At 48.9% G+C, this 18,725-nt stretch overlaps 1 protein-coding gene across 4 annotated transcripts in view; it reads left to right on the top strand.

Annotated features, from left to right (window-relative positions):
* Positions 1 to 304: 304 nt before the first annotated feature.
* SEMA4B (semaphorin 4B) overlaps positions 305 to 18,725 on the top strand; it is a 99,859-nt gene continuing 81,438 nt past the window's right edge. The window contains exons 1-3 of one of the 4 annotated variants that reach the window (XM_070400560.1): positions 305 to 405; positions 5,356 to 5,431; positions 14,805 to 14,995. Coding sequence is in view for 2 of the 4 variants with exons in the window: in XM_070400557.1 (XP_070256658.1) it covers positions 16,650 to 16,871 (222 nt within the window). In the remaining 2 variants the exon portion in view is untranslated. Of the gene's footprint in view, positions 406 to 5,355; positions 5,432 to 8,495; positions 8,626 to 14,804; positions 14,996 to 16,407; positions 16,872 to 18,725 lie in introns of those variants that run through there. The other 3 variants (XM_070400561.1, XM_070400559.1, XM_070400557.1) reach the window with 3 other exon arrangements.

Here is an 18,725-nt window from a genome sequence, read left to right as displayed (position 1 = left end):
CTGGAGGCTGAGGGGCGCCCCCTCTCTCCAGGTCCCCTCGTTCAAGTCAGGGTGTCAACTGCCGGCACAGCTTAAAAACCCAAAAAAGGCAAATCTGAGGAAACACCTGCGTCCTTGGCGTTCGCGGCGCTGAAACCCTGAGGCGCGTCCGCCCAGCGCGCGGCGTGCGCTCTGGAACATAGACCGCGGGCACCTCAGGTCTCCTCGGGGTCGCGCTCAGCTGCTCGTGCCCCCTCCCCGGGGGGTGGTGCGGACTGACCGGAGCCCCCCGCCTGCGTCTCCGCCGAAGGTCAAGCTGCCGGTCCCCGAAGGCACCCAGCGTGGCCGCGGAGGGGCGTCCTCGCAGCCGCAGGCCTGCGCCCGGGCGCGCGCTGTCCTCAAGGACAGACACCCCGCTGCTTCCAGGTGGGTGCCCAGCGCGCAGCCCGCGCCGAATAAGCTCAGCGTTCGCCCAGGTAAACAGCTCCATTTTTTTTTTTGCCAAGTTTTCATAGAAAAGACCATCCTGGTTGGTTCTGTCAAAAACACCCAAGGTTCACCCTGGCCGGTGTGGTTCAGTGGATAGAGCGTCGGCCTGCGGACTGAAGGGTCCCAGGTTCGATTCCGGTCAAGGGCACATGCCCAGGTTGCAGGCTTGATCCCCAGTAGGGGGCGTGCAGGAGGCAGCTGATCAATGATTCTCTCTCATCATTGATGTTTCTATTTCTCCATCTCCCTTCCTTTCTGAAATCAATAAAAATATATTTTAAAAACACAACAAAAAACAACCAAGGTTCCCCACCCTCTTTTTACTGCCCACCCCTCCCTTCCCTTCTCTCTTTTCACCCATTTTCTTGAAATGAGACACCAACAGGACTGGGGTTTTATGTAGAAAAAAAAAAAATCTGACCCCTTAACCCCCACCCCACCTCACCCCCCCAACCCCCACTTTTCCAGTCACAACTCACTCCAAATGCACTCACCCTCATTCTGCTCTGGGTTCCTGGCTTCCCCTCCACAGTGGACATTGCCAGATGGAGCCGGGCCAGGAAAGCGACCTTGAATTACTAATTTCACCACTTCCTTCTCCCCGTCCCAGCCAGGCAGAGCCAATCATGCTCCGGCCCTGAGGTCCACAGACCGAACCCCCCCAGGCCAGGCTGCTTTTGGGCCCCCCAAAGTCGGAGGCGACCGTCACATGCCTGTTCTTGGGCCAGCAGGTCCCAGAATGACCCCTGGCAAACCGTTCACTCTGTTCCCAATTCTGTTGCTCAAAACACAAGCAAGAGCCCTGGCCGGTGTGGCTCAGTGGATAGAGCGTCGGCCTGCGGACTGAAGGGTCCCGGGTTCGATTCCCCTCAAGGGCACATGCCTGGGTTGTGTAGGCTCGATCCCCAGTAGGGGGCGTGCAGGAGGCAGCGCATCAATGATTCTTTCTCATCATTGATGTTTCTATCTCTCTTTCCTGCTCCCTTCCTCTCTCTGAAATCAATAAACATTAAAACACACACACACACACACAAGCAGAGACCGTGGAAGCCTCTGGTATGTGGCTCTCATGCCGTCCTGGTATTACCGTGCAGCACCTGGGCCTCCACACCTGTAAACCGGGAGAATGCACCCCCCACCCGCACCCCAGGGATCCTTCGGACCCAGATGTTCTCATTCAGTTATGTGTGCCATACTGCCCCTTCTGAAGTGGCCATAAAAGATTGCTGCCCACCCCCAGGGACTCATCTGCTCCTCTAGGTCAGTGGTTCCCAACCTTCCTGTGGCCACGCCCCACCTAAGCATCTCTAACATCCTGATGACCTCCACCTCCCGTGACATATAATTCTCATTATTCAGAAAGTGAGCTCCTGTTCACGTGGAGGAAGCCTCAGAGGCCATGAACTTGGTCTAAACAAGCTTCCAAAGAACATGGCATCCATGAAAGAGAAAAATAAAAGAACGAAAGGACAGCCCTGGCCGGTTTGGCTCAGTGGATAGAGCATCAGCCTGCGGACCGAAAGGTCCCAGGTTCGAATTTGATCGAGGGCTCATGCCCGGGTTGTGGGCTCGATCCCCAGTGGGGGGCGTGCAGGAGGCAGCTGATCCATGATTCTCATCATTGATGTTTCTATCTCTCCCTCTCCCTTCCTCTCTGAAAACAGTAAAAATATATATTTTTTTAAAAACAAAAATCAAAAGGACAGTGGAAGGACTGAGGAAGAAATCACTAAGAAATTGCTAAAAAGAAAATAATAATAATATGAAGTGATATGAAAAAATAGCAAATAAAAGTTTCAGAACATAGAATAGAGAACTGAAATGCATAAATGTCACCATATATATTTATAGACTATACGTGAGGCCCCTAGGACCATAAGACATGCAAAAGATTCACTGTGAATAACTCACTCTCAAATTACCCCCCTTAAGCATCAAATTGCCCCCCTGTGGGGCATGTGCCCCACGTTGGGAGCCACTGCTCTACGTGGTGGACCAGTGTGTCAGGGGCCTGGTAGGAGGCAGCACTGAAGCCTCAGTGTGTTCCAGAGTCTGGCCTTTGCCTGCAGAGGGATCGGGATGGGGGCACATGTGTCCTTTGCAAGCACAGCAGCAGCCCAGGGCAGCGGAGGTAAGATCTTCAGGTTAAACTGCCTCTCACTGCCTGCCTCCCAGGGCTCCAATTCCAAGCCAGCCTTTCTTAGACAATGCCTGGGAGGCAGCTGCCATCAGCTCCATTGGCTCAGAGAGGTCTGGACACTTGCTCAAAGTCACACAGCTGGGAAGTAGTAGATCTCTAGTTCATACCCATAGGCCTGGCTCATAGATCATTGCTTTTTTTTTTTTTTGCCCCACCTGAGGATATTTTACCATTGATTTTTAGAGAGAGTGGAAGAGAGAGAGAAAGACAGACAGAAATATCAATGTGAGAGAAACATCGATTGGTTGCCTCCTGCAAGCGCCCAGACCAGGGGCCGGGCCAGGGAGGAGCCTGCAACCGAGGAATGTGCCCTTCAGTCCGCAGAAATTCAAAGTTGGAGCAAGAGGAGAATGATTGAAAGGTAACATCACCTTTTTTCCGGAGCTTAAAGGTTGCTCCCTGATGCTGAAGTCATTTGTTATGATTGTCTCATTGCCCTGGCAAATCATTTCTCGGAGCCTCAATTTCTTCACCTGCGAATGGATGTAGTAACACCTACTGCTACTAATTATTAGGCTTGAATAGATTCATGCTGATAAAATGCTTAGAAGGTACCTGGCAGACATCAACTATCCACTGAGCCAAACTGGCTAGGGCTCATTTCTCTTCTAAGGAAAAAAAAAAAATAGGAAAACTAGAGCCCCTATTTATTGTACTTTTTTTTGGAATTCCAAGAAAAGGTGCTTAGATCCTCCAGTTTGGTCAGCAGAACTGGAAAGTCCCTCCCTTGCACACTGTAATCAAATCCCAGCTCTAACCGGTTTGACTCAGTGGATAGAGCGTCGGCCTGCAGACTGAAGGGTCCCAGGTTCAATTCTGGTCAAGGGCATGTACCTTGGTTGCGGGCACATCCCCAGTAGGAGGTGTGCAGGAGGCAGCTGATCGATGTTTCTCATTGATGTTTCTAACTATCCCTCTCCCTTCCTCTGTATAAAAAAAATCAATAAAAATATATATTTTTAAAAAACCCAATTAGTTATTGAGTCTAGGTCGTGTGCAAGTTCCCTGTGGAGCCACAAAAATGCCTATCGCTCAGTCCCTACCCTCCTGGAGCAAGACACATCTCTGCAATCACCCCAAAGCAGGCACAGAGAGAAGCATCCCCAAGAGGAGTTTAGATGACACAGGCAGCATCTGGCAAAGAGAAAGTCACCTCTGATGGGGGAGACCTGGTGAGCGTCGGGGAGGAACACCCATCAAGCTGGCTCCTCAGAATATTTATAATCTGAGGGGAAGCTGGACAGGCAGATGGACTTGCTTTTCACCCAGGGGGACACTCACGGTGTTTGTTTTGTGGTGTGTGTGTGTGGGCAGAGGGAAACATCTGGCAACAGTAAGAGGATGATAGGGGATCAGGCCTGGGGAAGGAAGGAAGGAAGGCCAGGCAGGGTGCCTGAACCAGGGGCAGGCCTGACACAGGGTCCTGGAAGGACCCGGAGAAGGGCAAGATTCCAGAGATGGTTTAGAGCAGCCGTGGGCAAACTACAGCCCGCGGGCCGGATCCGGCCCGTTTGAAATGAATAAAACTAAAAAAAAAAAAAAGACCGTACCCTTTTTTTTTTTTTTTTTTTTTTTTTTTTAAATATATTTCATTGATTTTTTACAGAGAGGAAGGGAGAGGGATAGAGAGTTTGAAACATCGATGAGAGAGAAACATCAATCAGCTGCCTCCTGCACACCCCCCACTGGGGATGTGCCCGCAACCAAGGCACATGCCCTTGACCGGAACCGAACCCGGGACCCCTCAGTACGCAGGCCGACGCTCCATCCACTGAGCCAAACCGGTCAGGGCAAGACCGTACCCTTTTATGTAATGATGTTTACTTTGAATTTATATTAGTTCACACAAACCCTCCATCCATGCTTTTGTTCCGGCCCTCCGGTCCAGTTTAAGAACCCATTGCGGCCCTCCAGTCAAAAAGTTTGCCCACCCCTGGTTTAGCGATAGAACGGGCACCCCCTAGACCTGCAGCCGTGGTGGAGGAGTTAGCGTGACTCAGATGTGCATCCCTGGGGCAGAAAGAATGGCGGTGCCATTATTAGAAATCAGAACAGTGGGGGAAGGGGAGGGCTGTGGGGGAGGTGCCGAAAGCAGAGCTATTTATGGTAATCTCTAAAGCGATTTCTCTGCCAGCAGTCTGTGCTCCCTCCCGCCTCCCCATCTGCGCTCTGCGTGCAGGTCCCTGCAGTTACTTCACGGTCAAATATTTGCAGTAGCTCTCCGCGGCCTAATACAATAAAATCTGAATTGCTTATACCATTTCTTGGCATTCATCTCCCTCACCATCCTTCTCATCTACATCTCCTCTCCCCAAGGACGCAAACTTCAGCCCTTGCCCGGAATCATCCCTGCCTCTGAGCCTTTGCACTGTCCCTTCCTTTCATCCAGTGGACCCCTTTCCACTCCCTGTGGCCAGATCCAACTCATCCTTGGTGGCCAAGCCCAGCTTGTGCAGCCTACAAGTGGGGGGGGGGGGGGGGGGCGGGCGGGGACACAGCAACATTCATTTACACCTGAGTCATCACACAAGGTAAACAATCCCCCAGACCTCCTCCTAATGAAAGAGACAAAAAACTACTCTGATTTTAATTTTGCAAAATAAATCTATGGACAATAACAGGCTGGGCCCAGAAACAAATTTGGCAGGTTATACAATATGATTTAATGTTATGAAATTTTCTCACAGGTTGCTTCAGTTAATCCTAAAGATTCCTAATGAAACCAGAAATTCAAAGTTGGAGCAAGAGGAGAATGATTGAGAGGTAACATCACCTTTTTGGAGCTTAAAGGTTGCTCCCTGATGCTGAAGTCATTTGTTATGATTGTCTCATTGCCCTGGCAAATCATTTCTCGGAGCCTCAATTTCTTCACCTGCGAATGGATGTAGTAACACCTACTGCTACTAATTATTAGGCTTGAATAGATTCATGCTGATAAAATTGCTTAGAAGATACCTGGCATATATCAAGACACATGGTGGTGGTGTTAAAATTATCCATTCAAGCCCTGGCCTGGTGAATCAGTGGGTTGGGCTTCGCCCCATGCACCAAAAGGTCCCTGGTTCGATTCCCAGTCAGGGCACATGCTCAGGTTATGAGTTCCATCCCCAGTTGGGAGGCAACCAATTGATGTTTATCTCTCTCACATTTATGTTTCTCCCTCTCCCTTCTTCTCTCTAGAAAAATTAATTTTAAAAACCATTTTTAAAAAGAGAATGAAGTAAATGTATATTGCTGATACAGAAAAATATTCTGAGATATAGTAAGTGAAAAGGGATAGTTGCAGAGAAATATCCCATCTTACTATGCATACATATGTATAAAAACTAGAGGCTTGGTGCATGAATTCATGCATGGGTGGGAGTTCCCTCGGCCTGGCTGGTTATTGGGGCAGAATGGATTGGGCCATCTTGCCCAGTCCGGATTGGGCCAATCGGGGCTGGCCAGCCATGGGAGGTTAGCTGTGGGAGTGCACTGACCACCAGGGGGCAGCTCCTGCATTGAGCATCTGCCCCCTGGTGGTCAGTGCACGTCATAGCCACCTGTTGACCTGTCGATTTGTTTGTTTGCTTAGGCTTTTACGTATATAGATATATGCATGAAAAATTGAAGGCATAGAAACCAAAGAGCGTATGGGGAGTTAGGATTATGGGAGACTCTCAATTTCTACTTTATACAATTCTGTGGGATTTGAATATTACAGAGCAAGCATCTGTTATTTTTGTAACCAGAAAAAGAACAATGAAGACACATAATTTTTAAATTTCTTAAACAAATAACTGCAGTAACATATGCGCTGTTCGGACGGTCCCAGCACAATTCCTTTACATTGAGGCTTTTCCTCTTGCGTTGTTTTCATCCTTGGGGGAAGTAAAGGGTTAAAGGAGGGAAGAGGAAGTGAGGTCAGGGAAAGAGGGGTGAGGGGCCAGGCCTGCACTGCCCCCCTCCCCCTCCCCTGCTAGGGGCTGGGAGCAGCCACCACCATTGGGCTATTCCTGGGGACACAGGAGGATGAAAGATCCAAACATAATGTAGACCAGTGATTCCCAAAGTGGGCGCTACCGCCCCCTGGTGGGCGCTGCAGCGATCCATGGGGGCGGTGATGGCCACAGGTGCATTTGTTTTAACTTTTTTTGTATTACCTTTCTATTCTGAGTTCAATAAATAGTTTCATAATTTCAAACTTCAATGTTTCTAATTTACACCTTTCTTTACTATATTTTACGAAAAAGGTAGAAACATTAATACATATATCTTTCTGTTTAATTGCTATTAAAATTTTAAAAAAATTAATTTCCAGGGGGCGCTGAGTAATATTTTTTCTGGAAAGGGGGCGGTAGGCCAAATAAGTTTGGGAACCACTGATGTAAACTTAGGTGGCGATTAGGACAGGATGGTTCTCAAAAGTGTGGTCTGCAGCCCTGGAGGAGGTGGGAAAGGGGAGGGTATCCCCAAGGTCAAACCCATTTTCATAATAATACTAAGAAGCCACCAGCCTTTCTCACTGTGTTAACATTTGTGAAAACAACTCCCCATCTTTAAAAAAACAAAAAGTCTATTAGTATGATATCCTTTTTTTAAATTTTCTTATTGACTAAGTTATTACATATGTGTCCTTATCCCCACATTACCCCCTATCCCCCCCACTCATGCCCTCAACCCCCTGTTATCTTTGTCCATTGGTTAGGCCTATATGCTTGCATATAAGTCCTTTGGTTGATCTCTCCCCCTTACCCACACCCTTCCCTACCTTCCCTCTGAGGTTTGACGGTCTGATAGATGCTTCTCTGTCTCTGGATCTGTTTTTGTACATCAGTTTATGATGTTCATTATATTCCATAAATGAGTGAGATCATGTGGTATTTTTCTTTCATTGACTGGCTTATTTCACTTAGCATGATGCTCTCCAGTTCCATCCATGCTGTTGCAAATGGTAAGCGTTCCTTCTTTTTTACCGCAGCATAGTATTCCATTGTGTAGATGTACCACAGTTTTCTAATCCACTCATCTGCTGATGGGCACTTAGGCTGTTTCCAAATCTTAGCTATGGTGAATTGTGCTGCTATGAACATAGCGGTGCATATGTCCTTTCTGATTGGTGTTTCTGGTTTCTTGGGATATGTTCCTAGAAGTGGAATCACTGGGTCAAATGGAAGTTCCATTTTTAGTTTTTTGAGGAAAGTATGATATCCTTAATGAAGCCGTGAAAATAAATAATGTTGTTAGATCTTAACTCTTGGGTATATATCTTTCTAATAGCCTATGTAATAAAAATGGGAAGTGCAAATGACACCCTCATCCCATGGTCCTCTCCTAGGAAAGCACTGAGGCTTATTAACTTTGTGAGCAGAAGCTTTTTCCTGGAAAGAACTTTTTAAAAAATATATCTTTATTGTTGAAAGTATTACAGGTGTCCCCTAGAAAGAACATTTTATTTTATTTTATTTTTTATTTTATTTTTTTTATTTTTTTTTTTTATTTTTCGCTTAAAGTATTACAAAGGGTATTACATAAGTGTCCTTTTTTCCCCCTTAGAAAGAACATTTTAAATGGCAAGAACAGCTTATAGAGAAACCATAGTTATTCAGACTTAAATATTAGGTAGTTGGTTTTTTTTTTCTGGACAAAAAAAAGATTTAAATGAAACAATCACTTCAAGGAAATAACTGACAGTATTTGTTTCCAATGATAATGATGAAATTCGAGCTTTCAAGGGAAAACTAACATTTAAAACAACTTGTGTATACTACCCCGAATCTGAGAGCATCCTGATTCATGTTTTAATCCTTATCTGAGGATATTTTTCCATTGATTTTTCTTTTTTTAGAGGAAGTGGAAGAGAGTGGGAAGGACAGAAAGAATCACTGATTTGAGAATAACACATCAATTGATTGCCTCCTGTGCCTCCTGTATGTGCCCTGACCAGGGCCCAGGCCTGGAGGGAGCCTGCAACTGGGGTATGTGTCCTTGACTGAAATCAAACCTGGAACCCTTCAGTCCGCAGGCTGACACTCTATCCCAGTGATGGCGAACCTATGACACGCGTGTCAGAGGTGACACGCGAACTCATTCTTTTGGGTTGATTTTTCTTTGTTAAATGGCATTTAAATATATAAAATAAATATCAAAAATATAAATCTTTGTTTTACTATGGTTGCAAATATCAAAAATTTTCTATATGTGACACGGCACCAGAGTTAAGTTAGGGTTTTTCAAAATGCTGGCACGCTGAGCTCAAAAGGTTCGCCATCACTGCTCTATCCACTGAGCTAAAACAGCTAGGGCGAGAGCATCCTGATTCCTACAGGTGTTTCTAATGAGATTAGTTGTATTACCCAACATGGGTTTTTTTTTTTTCCACATTCTATAATGAAATGTATCAACTTTTAGAAGAACTGCATAACTCCGTAAATCCAATATTTTTTAAATGACCAATGTGTGGTGTTAAAAAGTTTGCATATGTATGAAAAAATATACACGAAACATTGAAGGTAAATAAACCAGAGTGTATGGGGAGATGGGATTATGGGAGACTCTCAATAGAAAGAAACATATTCTGAGATATAGTAAGTGAGAAGGGAAAGTTGCAGAGAAATATCCCATCTTACTCTGCATACATATATATGGGCGGTATGGCTCAGTTGGTTGAGCATCATCCCATACACCGAAAGGTCACTGGTTCGATTCCCGGTCAGGGCACATACTCAGGTTGTGGGTTTGGAGCCTGGGTCGGGGTGCATGTATAAGGCAGCCAGTCAATTTTTCTCTGTATTTCTCTCTCTCCTTCTCCCTTCTTCTCTTTCTAAAATCAATAATAATATTTATTTTTAAAAGGATAGATTTGAATGGAACAGAGTTGGAAAGGCACATTGGTGTTTCAGATTCCACAAAGTAATTAACCTTTGGGAATCTATCACTTGTTCATTTTGTTATCCTATATAATAAAAGGGTAATATGCAAATTGACCAAATGGTGAAACAACTGGTCACTATGATGCACACTGACCACCAGGGGGCAGACGCTCAATGCAGGAGCTGCCCCCTGGTGGTCAGTGCCGCCTCCTTGGCAACGGTAAGGATGTCTGACTGCGGCTTAGGCCCCCTTGAAAGGGTGCAGGCTGGGCTGAGGGACCCCCATCCCCCCCCCCAGTGCACAAATGTTGTGTACTGGGCTTCTAGTAGTAAAAGAATAGCCCACCTTGGCTGGTGTGGTTCAGTAGTCTGAGCGTCAACCCATGGACCAGGAAGTCACAGTTCCATTCCTGGTCAGGGCAAATGCCCGGGTTGTGGGCTCGATCGCCAGAAAGGGGCTTGCAGGAGGCCTCCAATCAATAACTCTCTCATCATTGATGTTTCTATCTCTCTCCCTCTCCCTTCCTCTCTGAAATCAATAAAAATATATTTAAAAAAATAATAGCCTGGATAGGGCCACACCTAAGTCTCAGCAACCAGGAAACTGAGGCCAAGGAATAGTGCTCTGGTCAGAGCCACTCTGAGGCCCAGGATAAAAAGGCCATCTGGGCCCACACTCACGCAGATCAGGGGCCCCTGAGCTTGCAGCGCCCCCCTTGCCCAGATGCACCCCTGGCCCGGGCCATGGTGCAGGCCTGGTACGTGGACAAGTCCCAGGACGACCTGAGGTGGCCCCGTGGCCCAGAGCTGACTGCCCGGTCCACCTGGAGCAGCTGCTCGGGCTCAGAGTCCTTTCCTGGAAACTGACAAGCATGAGAATGATCCAGAATTAGAAAAGTTCCAAAAAGAGAAACTAGAAACTGCTCCTGAATGGACCTAATGACCTTGAGCAGAGAGGAACTGCCCAGTTATGAAGATAAGGTTAAGATCTTTTGCGAGGAGCGCGTACCCGTGGATGTAAGGTTTGCTGCGTCTTGGGCGGCAGTGGCTGCTTCGACGTAAGAGATAAAGAGGAATAGTGGGTCCGGATCTTCGTGGGGGAAGGAGGCGTGATAACTTCCTGCAAGAATGCATCACTGCTTCCCACGAGAGGAAAGAATAAGGTGATAGCCATGTCGCTGTTTGTGGGAGAACCAGTGGGGAGCACATACAGTCAGCCAGCTATTTCCACGCCCGGGGACAGCGCATGAAATGTTTGTCACAGAGAGAGCATAGCTGTGCTCCCTTGGATCTGACACACTCTTTTTGTTAATCCTCACCTGAGGATATTTTTCCATCGATTTTTAGAGAGAGTGGGAGAGAGAGAGAGTGAAAGACAGAGAAACATCGATGTGAGAGAAACACATTGATTGGTTGCCTCCTGCATGCGTCCTGACCAGAGGGTCCGAGCCAGGGAGGAGCCTGAAACCAAGGTACGTGCCCTGGACCAGAATTGAACCCGGGACCCTTTGGTCCGCAGGCGGATGCTCTATCCACTGAGCCAAACAGGCTAGGGCAACCGCCACACTCTTGTAATGATCCTAAACATGATAAGTGAGCAGAAAACCAATCAATTTTCTCTTTGCTTTTATAACGTAGGCTTGAAGCTAGATTTCTTTTCTTTGCAAGATTTTAAAAATCAGAATATTTGTTTTTATTTTATTTATTCCTCACTCGAGGACATGTTTCTTGATTTTAGAGCGAGGGGAAGAGAGAGAGAGAAGCATCGAGTTGTTGTTCCACCTGTTCATGCATTCATTGGTCGATGCATGTGCCCTGTCTGGGATCGAACCTGCAACCTTGGTGTATCAGGATGATGCTCTAACCCGCTGAGCTACCTGGCCTGGGCCCTTTTTAGTTTTGTATTGGAGCAATTAAGATGTCTTTAATCTCCCTCACCCCATTTAGTGATTTGGAAATTATACATTCTTTCTCTCTTTTTCTTGTTTCTTTCTTTCTTTTTTTTTTTTTTTTTTGAGAGTACATTTATTAAAGCTGGGGACAGTATAACAAGGAAGGGCTCAGGATAGAAGAAGCTACAGGAGAGAGCCTAGGCAGGACGGCTTTGGGTCACTGAGAAGTCAGAGAAAAGGGAGCCTTGGGGCCAGGGTTGGGGGTTAGCCCATTGCTCCTATGGTTACAAGTCTGGTGGGGACCCTTAGAGTTTAGGGGATGCACGCCTGAGAGGGAAGAAGAGGGAGAAGGGAAAGGCAGGGGCGCGTTCGGGGGGAAGGAGGGGGCCTGAGCTGGAAATTATCCATTCTCTTTCTGCTAGTTTAGAAATGAAATTCTCAGCTTGACTTTACAAAGTTAGAAACTCTTAAAAATAGGAGAAACTTTGCCCTAGCTGGTGTGGCTCAGTGGCTAGAGCTGCAGACTGAAGGGTCCCGGGTTCGATTCTGGTCAACGGCACATGCCTGGGTTGTGGGCTCGATCCCCAGTGTGGGGCCTGCAGGAGGCAGCCGATCCATGATTCTCTCACATCATTGCTGTTTCTATCTCTCTCTCTCCCCTCTCCCTTCCTCTCTGAAATCAATAAAAATATATTTAAATATATATATATATGAGAAGCTTAGATGACTTCTCTCCGATTCCTTCTCTCCGAGCTTTCATGTTATCATTCCACGGTAATTTAGTTCCCCTGGGTTTTCTGAGGCCCTTCGTTTGTTTATCAAGTAGATTCATCAAGACGTTCGCCCTCGCCCTTGCTTAGCTCAGCATCGTGCCTCGCATTCCCCTCCTGCCTCCTGGGTCCAACTTCCTAATAACTGCAGGGCAATGGGTCTTTCAACAAAGGATGAGGAATCAAGTGTCTCCATCTCAAATTGTTCAATTTTACCTTCACTTTTTTTTTTAACCTTTTACTGAACTATATATAATACACACATACACACACACACACACACACACACGCACGCACGCACATTCACCGCCCCCCATTCTCCTCTGGTAATCACCATCCTGTTGTCTGCCTATGAGTTGCTTGTTTGTTTTTTCTGCTTAATGCCAGCACCTTTTTAACCTGGAAATGATGACTTTTGAGCCTTTTAAATATATATATATTTTATTGATTTTTTACAGAAAGGGAGAGAGAGTGAGAAACATCGATGAGAGAAAAACATCGATCAGCTGCCTCCTGCACGCCCCTTCCTGGGGATGTGCCTGCAACCCAGGTACATGCCCTTGACTGGAATCGAACCTGGGACCCTTCAGTCCGCAGGCCGACGCTCTATCCACTGAGCCAAACCGGTTAGGGCAACTTTTGAGTCTTTTAATATAATGTATTTCATTGTAAGTTTATATAACTTTTGTGGGGGGTTTTATTATAATAATGGCTGTGTCTAACAGCCGGCTTGCAAAATTCCTGACAGTGTAACAACAATCGGCTCCATGAGCCTGGACAAGCCCTCTCCTGCCGCTGAATTAGCCTACCGGTCCCGACGTACAAACGGCCTTCATGTTTGGTTTAGGGCCCGGCCACTGGACAGGTGCTCAGGACGGGCTCAGTGTCCTTTGTGAGGACCAGCGCTTGTTCCCCTGGTAACTGTGTCCCCTCCCCCTGGACGCAGCCCAAAAGGTGACCTTTCCCCTCCCTGGCTCTAAGCGGTTTTCATGCCGAGCCACCAGCAGCTGCCCCCACTTCAGGACAGACTATGTCAGGAATGCCCAGGACGTGCACCCGCAGCAGCGAGCGCAGCCAGTGCCGGGCCACGTCAGGTGCTCCCAAGGGCATCCACATGGCCAGAGGAGAGCGGCCCCCGCCGGGGAGGAGCGGCCGGCTCCTGGACTCTCGGCCCCAGGACATCTGTGGTCTTGGGTGAGGAGGGACCCCCACGGTCCTCTGCCCTCATATGTTTCAGACCTGGATCCAAATGACCGCTCCTCCGTGTAACCTCACTTCTCCTGTTGCTGCTCTCCCCTTGCAAACACCAGCGATAGTCGTAATGTTGAGGGTGATGTGCATGGGGTACTTGCTCTAGAATTAACCCAGTTCAGTGTCATAACAGCCCTATGAAGTATGTACTATTCTTTTTAAAAATATATATTTTATTGATTTTTTACAGAGAGGGATAGAGAGTTAGAAATATTGATGAGAGAGAAACACCGATCAGCTGCCTCCTGCACACCCCCCACTGGGGATGTGCCCGCAACCAAGGTACATGCCCTTGACTGGAATCGAACCTGGGACCCTTCAGTCCGCAGGCTGACGCTCTATCCACTGAGCCAAACCGGCTAGGGCTCTTTTTATTTTTTTTTATTTTTTTTGAGAGAGAAAGAGAGACAGACAGACAGACAGACATTGATTTATTGTTCTACTTAGTTATGCATTGGTTGATTCTTGTATGTGTCCTGACTAGGGATCGAACCCACAACCTTGCTGTAGCAGGACCATACTCTAACCAACTGAGCTACCTGGCCAGGGCAAAGTAGGTACTATTCTTTTTTTTTTAATGTTTTTATTGATTTGAGAGAGAGAGGAAGTGAGAGGAAGAGAGATAGAAACATCGATGAGAGAGAAACATCGATCGGCTGCCTCCTGCACGCCCCCTACTGGGGCTCAAGCCCCCAACCTGGGCGTGTGCCCTGACCGGGAGTCCAACTGGTGACCTCTGGGTTCCTGGGACAACACTTAAAATCTGAGCCACACCCGGCTGGTCTTTTGTTGATTTTTAGATTTAGGAGAGAGAGAGAGAGAGAGAGAGAGAGACCCACAACCTTTTGGTGTACCGGATGACACTCCAATGATCTGAGCCACCTGGCCAGGGTGGGTTTTAGGTGGGGTTTTTTGTCTTGTTTTGTTTTTATAAGCTGGAAATACCCTTAGCAAATTGATGTGCTAAGGAAAGGAAGCTGGCAGACGTGAGGCTGAAGGCGCCAGTGAGAGAGGAGGGTGATGGAGGGAGGTGGCTGAGCCCACACGCTGAGGGGTCCAAGCTGCAGACTGAGAACATTCACCCCCTCTCCAGGGATGAGGGGGCTGAGACGGTCACAGCCTGGTGGCCTCTGTGGCCTCTGATAAGTAGGAGCGGAGAGTGGCCGGGATGGAATAGCTTGGTGGAGTCTGCAACACCCAGTTTGGGAGAATAGGTCGAGGAGGTTGCCAAGACAACTGAAGAAGGAAGTAATATAAATGAGTGAGACAGTCCCCCAGGAGCCGAATCCTTAGACGTCTTTGTGGACGCTGTTTATACCTGTAGCCATTAAGCTCTCTCATTCTCTCCTTTCTTTATTGCTTTTGCCACCAGGAGGTGACACTCGCTCCAGTTTCAAAGGACAGCTCCCCATGGCCCCCCAATAAGAGCTACGTGGAGGTGACTAGATCTCTCCCCAGCCTGGAAGGTTACTCGGAGATGTCAGCTGCCTGCAACCTGGGAAAGGGCGCTCAGCAGACACGGAGTCGGCCAGTCCTCGGTCTCGGACTTACTTCCGGAGCCAGGTCAGCGATTTTTCCGCTGTGTCACGGGCTGCACCACAAGGTGCCGTGGTCTCCGAAGGCCTCCCCTTACTTGGTCAAACAGAAAATACAGCCTTGGCATTGGCCTCCCTGGACTCGGCCTAGGTGTAGGAATTCGTTGCAAGCATTGGCCCTCTGCCTGGGAACCTGATTTAGCTCTTCAATAATTCAGACCCGAGTTTCACGAGGAGGCAAGCAGTTTTCCTCTCTGACCTCTGGCAGTGGGTACACAGGAGGCACCTAGAAAGAGTTCTGTGACCACTTAGCCACGCCTGCCGAGGGCAAGGCGGAGCGAGAGTTAACCCTGGGTGCCCAATACTTGCCCAAGCTGGTCAGGGCTAAGGTAGGTGCTAGGACGAGCTTTGCAGAAAAGCTTGGAGAGGGAAGAGTCTACAGAAACCTTGGTCTTTCTATTTCTTCGCCGAATAGTTTCTTTTTATTAAAATATTTATTTATTTACTTCAATATATATTTTTATTGATTTCAGAGAGGAAGGGAGAGGGAGAGATAGAAACATCAATGATGAGAGAGAATCATGGATCAGCTGCCTCCTGCACACCCGCTACTGGGGATCGAGCCTGCAACCCGGGCAGGTGTCCTGACCAGGAATCGAACTGTGAACTCCTGGTTCATAGGTTGATGCCCAACCATTGAGCTACGCTGGCCGGGCTAATATTTATTGATTTTAGAGAGTTAGAAAGAGAGAGAGAGAAAGATTAATTTGTTGTTCCACTTATTCATGCATTCACTGGTTGATTCCTTTTTTTTTTTTTTTATAATCCTCACCCAAGGATATGTGTGTGTGTTTTTAATTGATTTCAGAGAGAGAGGAAAGGTGAGGGAGAGAGTGAGAGAGAGAGAGAAACATCAGTGTGAGAGAGAAACATTGATCGATTGCCTCTTGTTTGTGCCCCTGCTGGGGATTGAACCCGAAACCCAGGCATGTGCCCTGACTGGGAATCGAACCCATGACCTTTGGTGTATGGATTGACGCTCTAATCAACTGAGTCACACTGCTCAGGGCTCACTGGTTGATTCTTGTATGTGCCCTGACCAGGGATCAAACCCATAATTTTGTTGTATTGGGATGACATTCTAACCAACTGAGCTACCTCGCCAGGTCCCTCAATGAGTAGTTTTAGGTGCTACGGTTGTTGCCTGAGAATGTTTATGTCTATTTGGGGAAATCAAGGCAGGGGGCATGCAGAAGGGAGAAGGACAAACCAGCGGCCCTCAGGATCTGTACATCCCCCGCCCCGTGTTGAATTCAGGGCACAGTGAGCAGAGCAGTTACCAAGATTTCTGGCCAAGGCTGCCTCTTGGCGCCCAGATCTGAAGAGACGGAGAGGCCAGGGGCCTGTCAAAATAGCCTGGTGGGAGGAATGCTGAGTTTCTTCCTGCCAGAGGCGAGCACAGGACGTACCAGATGCAGCCTGGTCCTGTGCTCTGGGTACAAACGGATTCAGATTCTGTGGGCCCTGAAGCTCACACAGTTGGGTCGGCCAGGCAGGGGGTGCCATTTAAAGAAAAGAATACAGAATTAGGTACTGAGCCTTGGAAGGGGCCCGTGCCAGGGACGGGCCCTGAAAGCCTCACAAAGGGATCTGTGTGGAGAAGAAAATAAAATGGTGCGAGGATGGACAGAGCATCCAGGACAGGGGAAGCGACCCCAGCTCGGAATCGTCCGGGGAGGTTGACTTCTGAGCTGCAAGCCAAATGCCAAGGGGCTGGCCCGGGGGACATCCGCGTGGAGAGCTTTCTGAGCAGAAGCAGCAGCACGTGCAAAGGGCCTGAGGCAGAAACAGGCTTGATGCCAGACGCCGGAGAAGATCCGTGTGCCCGGAGTGCGGTGAGCCAGGTTAGAGGGAGACATGCTGGGCTCAGAGGAGCGGGCAGGGCTGGTTCCCATGGGCCTTGGAGGCCTGGCAAGGAGGCCTGGCCATTATTCCGGGATCCGTGGGAAATCATTGCAGGCTTTTCAGGGAGGCTCACTGTGAAAGGGGCAACAGAGTGGTGTGTGGACAACGGCTCGCACACAATTCCAAAAAGAGGGTGGCAAGTGGAGGCAGTTGGCGGGGCGGGGGCGGGGGGGGGGGGGGGGAGGTGGAGTGTAAGGGATGTTGGCAGAACCTGGTCCTTGCAGGTCTGACAGTCAGGGGGCAGTCACGAACAGAGGGTGGCTCCTCCCAACTCCCACGGAGGCCCCCTCTGCTAGGCCTCCCCGTTACTCACGCCCACCCCCCAGAGCACGTTGAGAACAAAAGGGCTCCTGCCTACCCATGCCGCTGGGATTTGTGGGTATGGGTCAGTGTCAGGGGCCCTTAGCAACCCCAGGGGTCCAGAGGGGAGCACCCCTTCCCAGACTGTCTGACGGCCACGTTTGGGGTGGAAAGGAAGGCGAGCCCTTTGAATGCCCTGCCACCCATCCTCGGGCTCAGCTGTGTGGCCCTGGGCCTCCAGTGGACAGTGATATTATGGGAGCCTCTGTGGTGCTCCGACCCAAGCAGGAAGCAAGGCGCACGGGGTCGGGGTGGGGGGTGGACAAGGAAGGAGGGGCTGCGCTGCTGGGGTGCCCAGTGACGGGGTCTGCCTGTGGAGAGGGGGGGAAAGGGGTTGAAAGAGCCTTCAAGCCAGGGAGGGGGGCCTGCGGAGGACAAGCAGTAGGCGGGGATGGACTGCACCCAGGAGCCCGGCCTCTCCCCCAGGCCTCCCAGGTGAATCCACAAGGACGAAGTACCTCCCTGGACAAGGGCAGGACAGCATCTTTAGAGCCGAAGGCAGGACACCAGTCGACATGGCAGCCCCAGTTCACTTCCGTGCTTGGGCCTCGGGTGTGGGAAGACCCCATGGTGAAGCGCTGGGTCTTCAGTGGTGCCTGCTGGCGGGGGCAGGAAATGTGGGTTCCAGCTCTGAGTCTGAGACTCTAACAAAGGGCCTGGGCCCGGGCAGATTGATTCTTGGGGGGTGGAGAGGTAGCAGGAAAGTTGCTCACCTTTCAGGTCATGAGAGAGAGAAAGAGAGAGGTAACACCCTGTTGAAGGGAAGGGAGAAAACCCCTGTGATATTTTGGATGTACTGGTTACAGGGGCCGAGCCAGCATGCTTAAAAGGGAACAATAGTTGGGAGGAACAGAGGATTCCCAGAAAAAAAAAAAAAAAAGCCAACCAACCATCAAACAAAGAAAACAATGGACAAGGACAGGAAGCAGCCCCGTGGCCTCATGCAGCTATGGCTGTCCGCAGTGAGGCCCTGCCCCCAGCCGCCTGGAGAAGAAGGCAAACAAAGCCATCTTGGGAGAGGGATTAGGGTGACAGTGGTGTTAAGCCATCAGTAGGCGGAGACCAAAACATCGAAATGGTTGGGATCAGCCAGACTATGGAAGGTGACTTGGGTGGGGCCCAGGATGATAGGCATATAAGCAGGTAAAGGAGAAAGTTCCTGGCCAGGAGGAAGCTCTTCTTAAGGTGAGACATGGCGAGGCCAGGTAGCTCAGCTGGTTAGAGTGTCATCCCAATATGCTGAGGTTTCTAGTTCGATCTCCAAGAATCAACGAATGAATGCATAAATAAGTGGAACAGCAAGTCGATGTTTCTCTCTCTCTCTCTCTCACTCGCTCGCTCTCTCTCTCCCCCTCCCCCTTCCTCTCTCTATAAAAAAGTCAATTAAACCCGGCCAGTATAGCTCAGTGGTTGAGCATCGACCTATGAACCCG

Source organism: Myotis yumanensis, unplaced genomic scaffold, assembly GCF_028538775.1.
Source record: "Myotis yumanensis isolate MYYU_CA2020_CCGP unplaced genomic scaffold, mMyoYum1.0.hap1 SCAF_20, whole genome shotgun sequence".
Classification (NCBI taxonomy): domain Eukaryota; kingdom Metazoa; phylum Chordata; class Mammalia; order Chiroptera; family Vespertilionidae; genus Myotis; species Myotis yumanensis.
The sequence above is the reverse complement of the archived record's forward strand: the minus strand, read 5'-3'. Positions and strand labels throughout refer to the sequence as shown.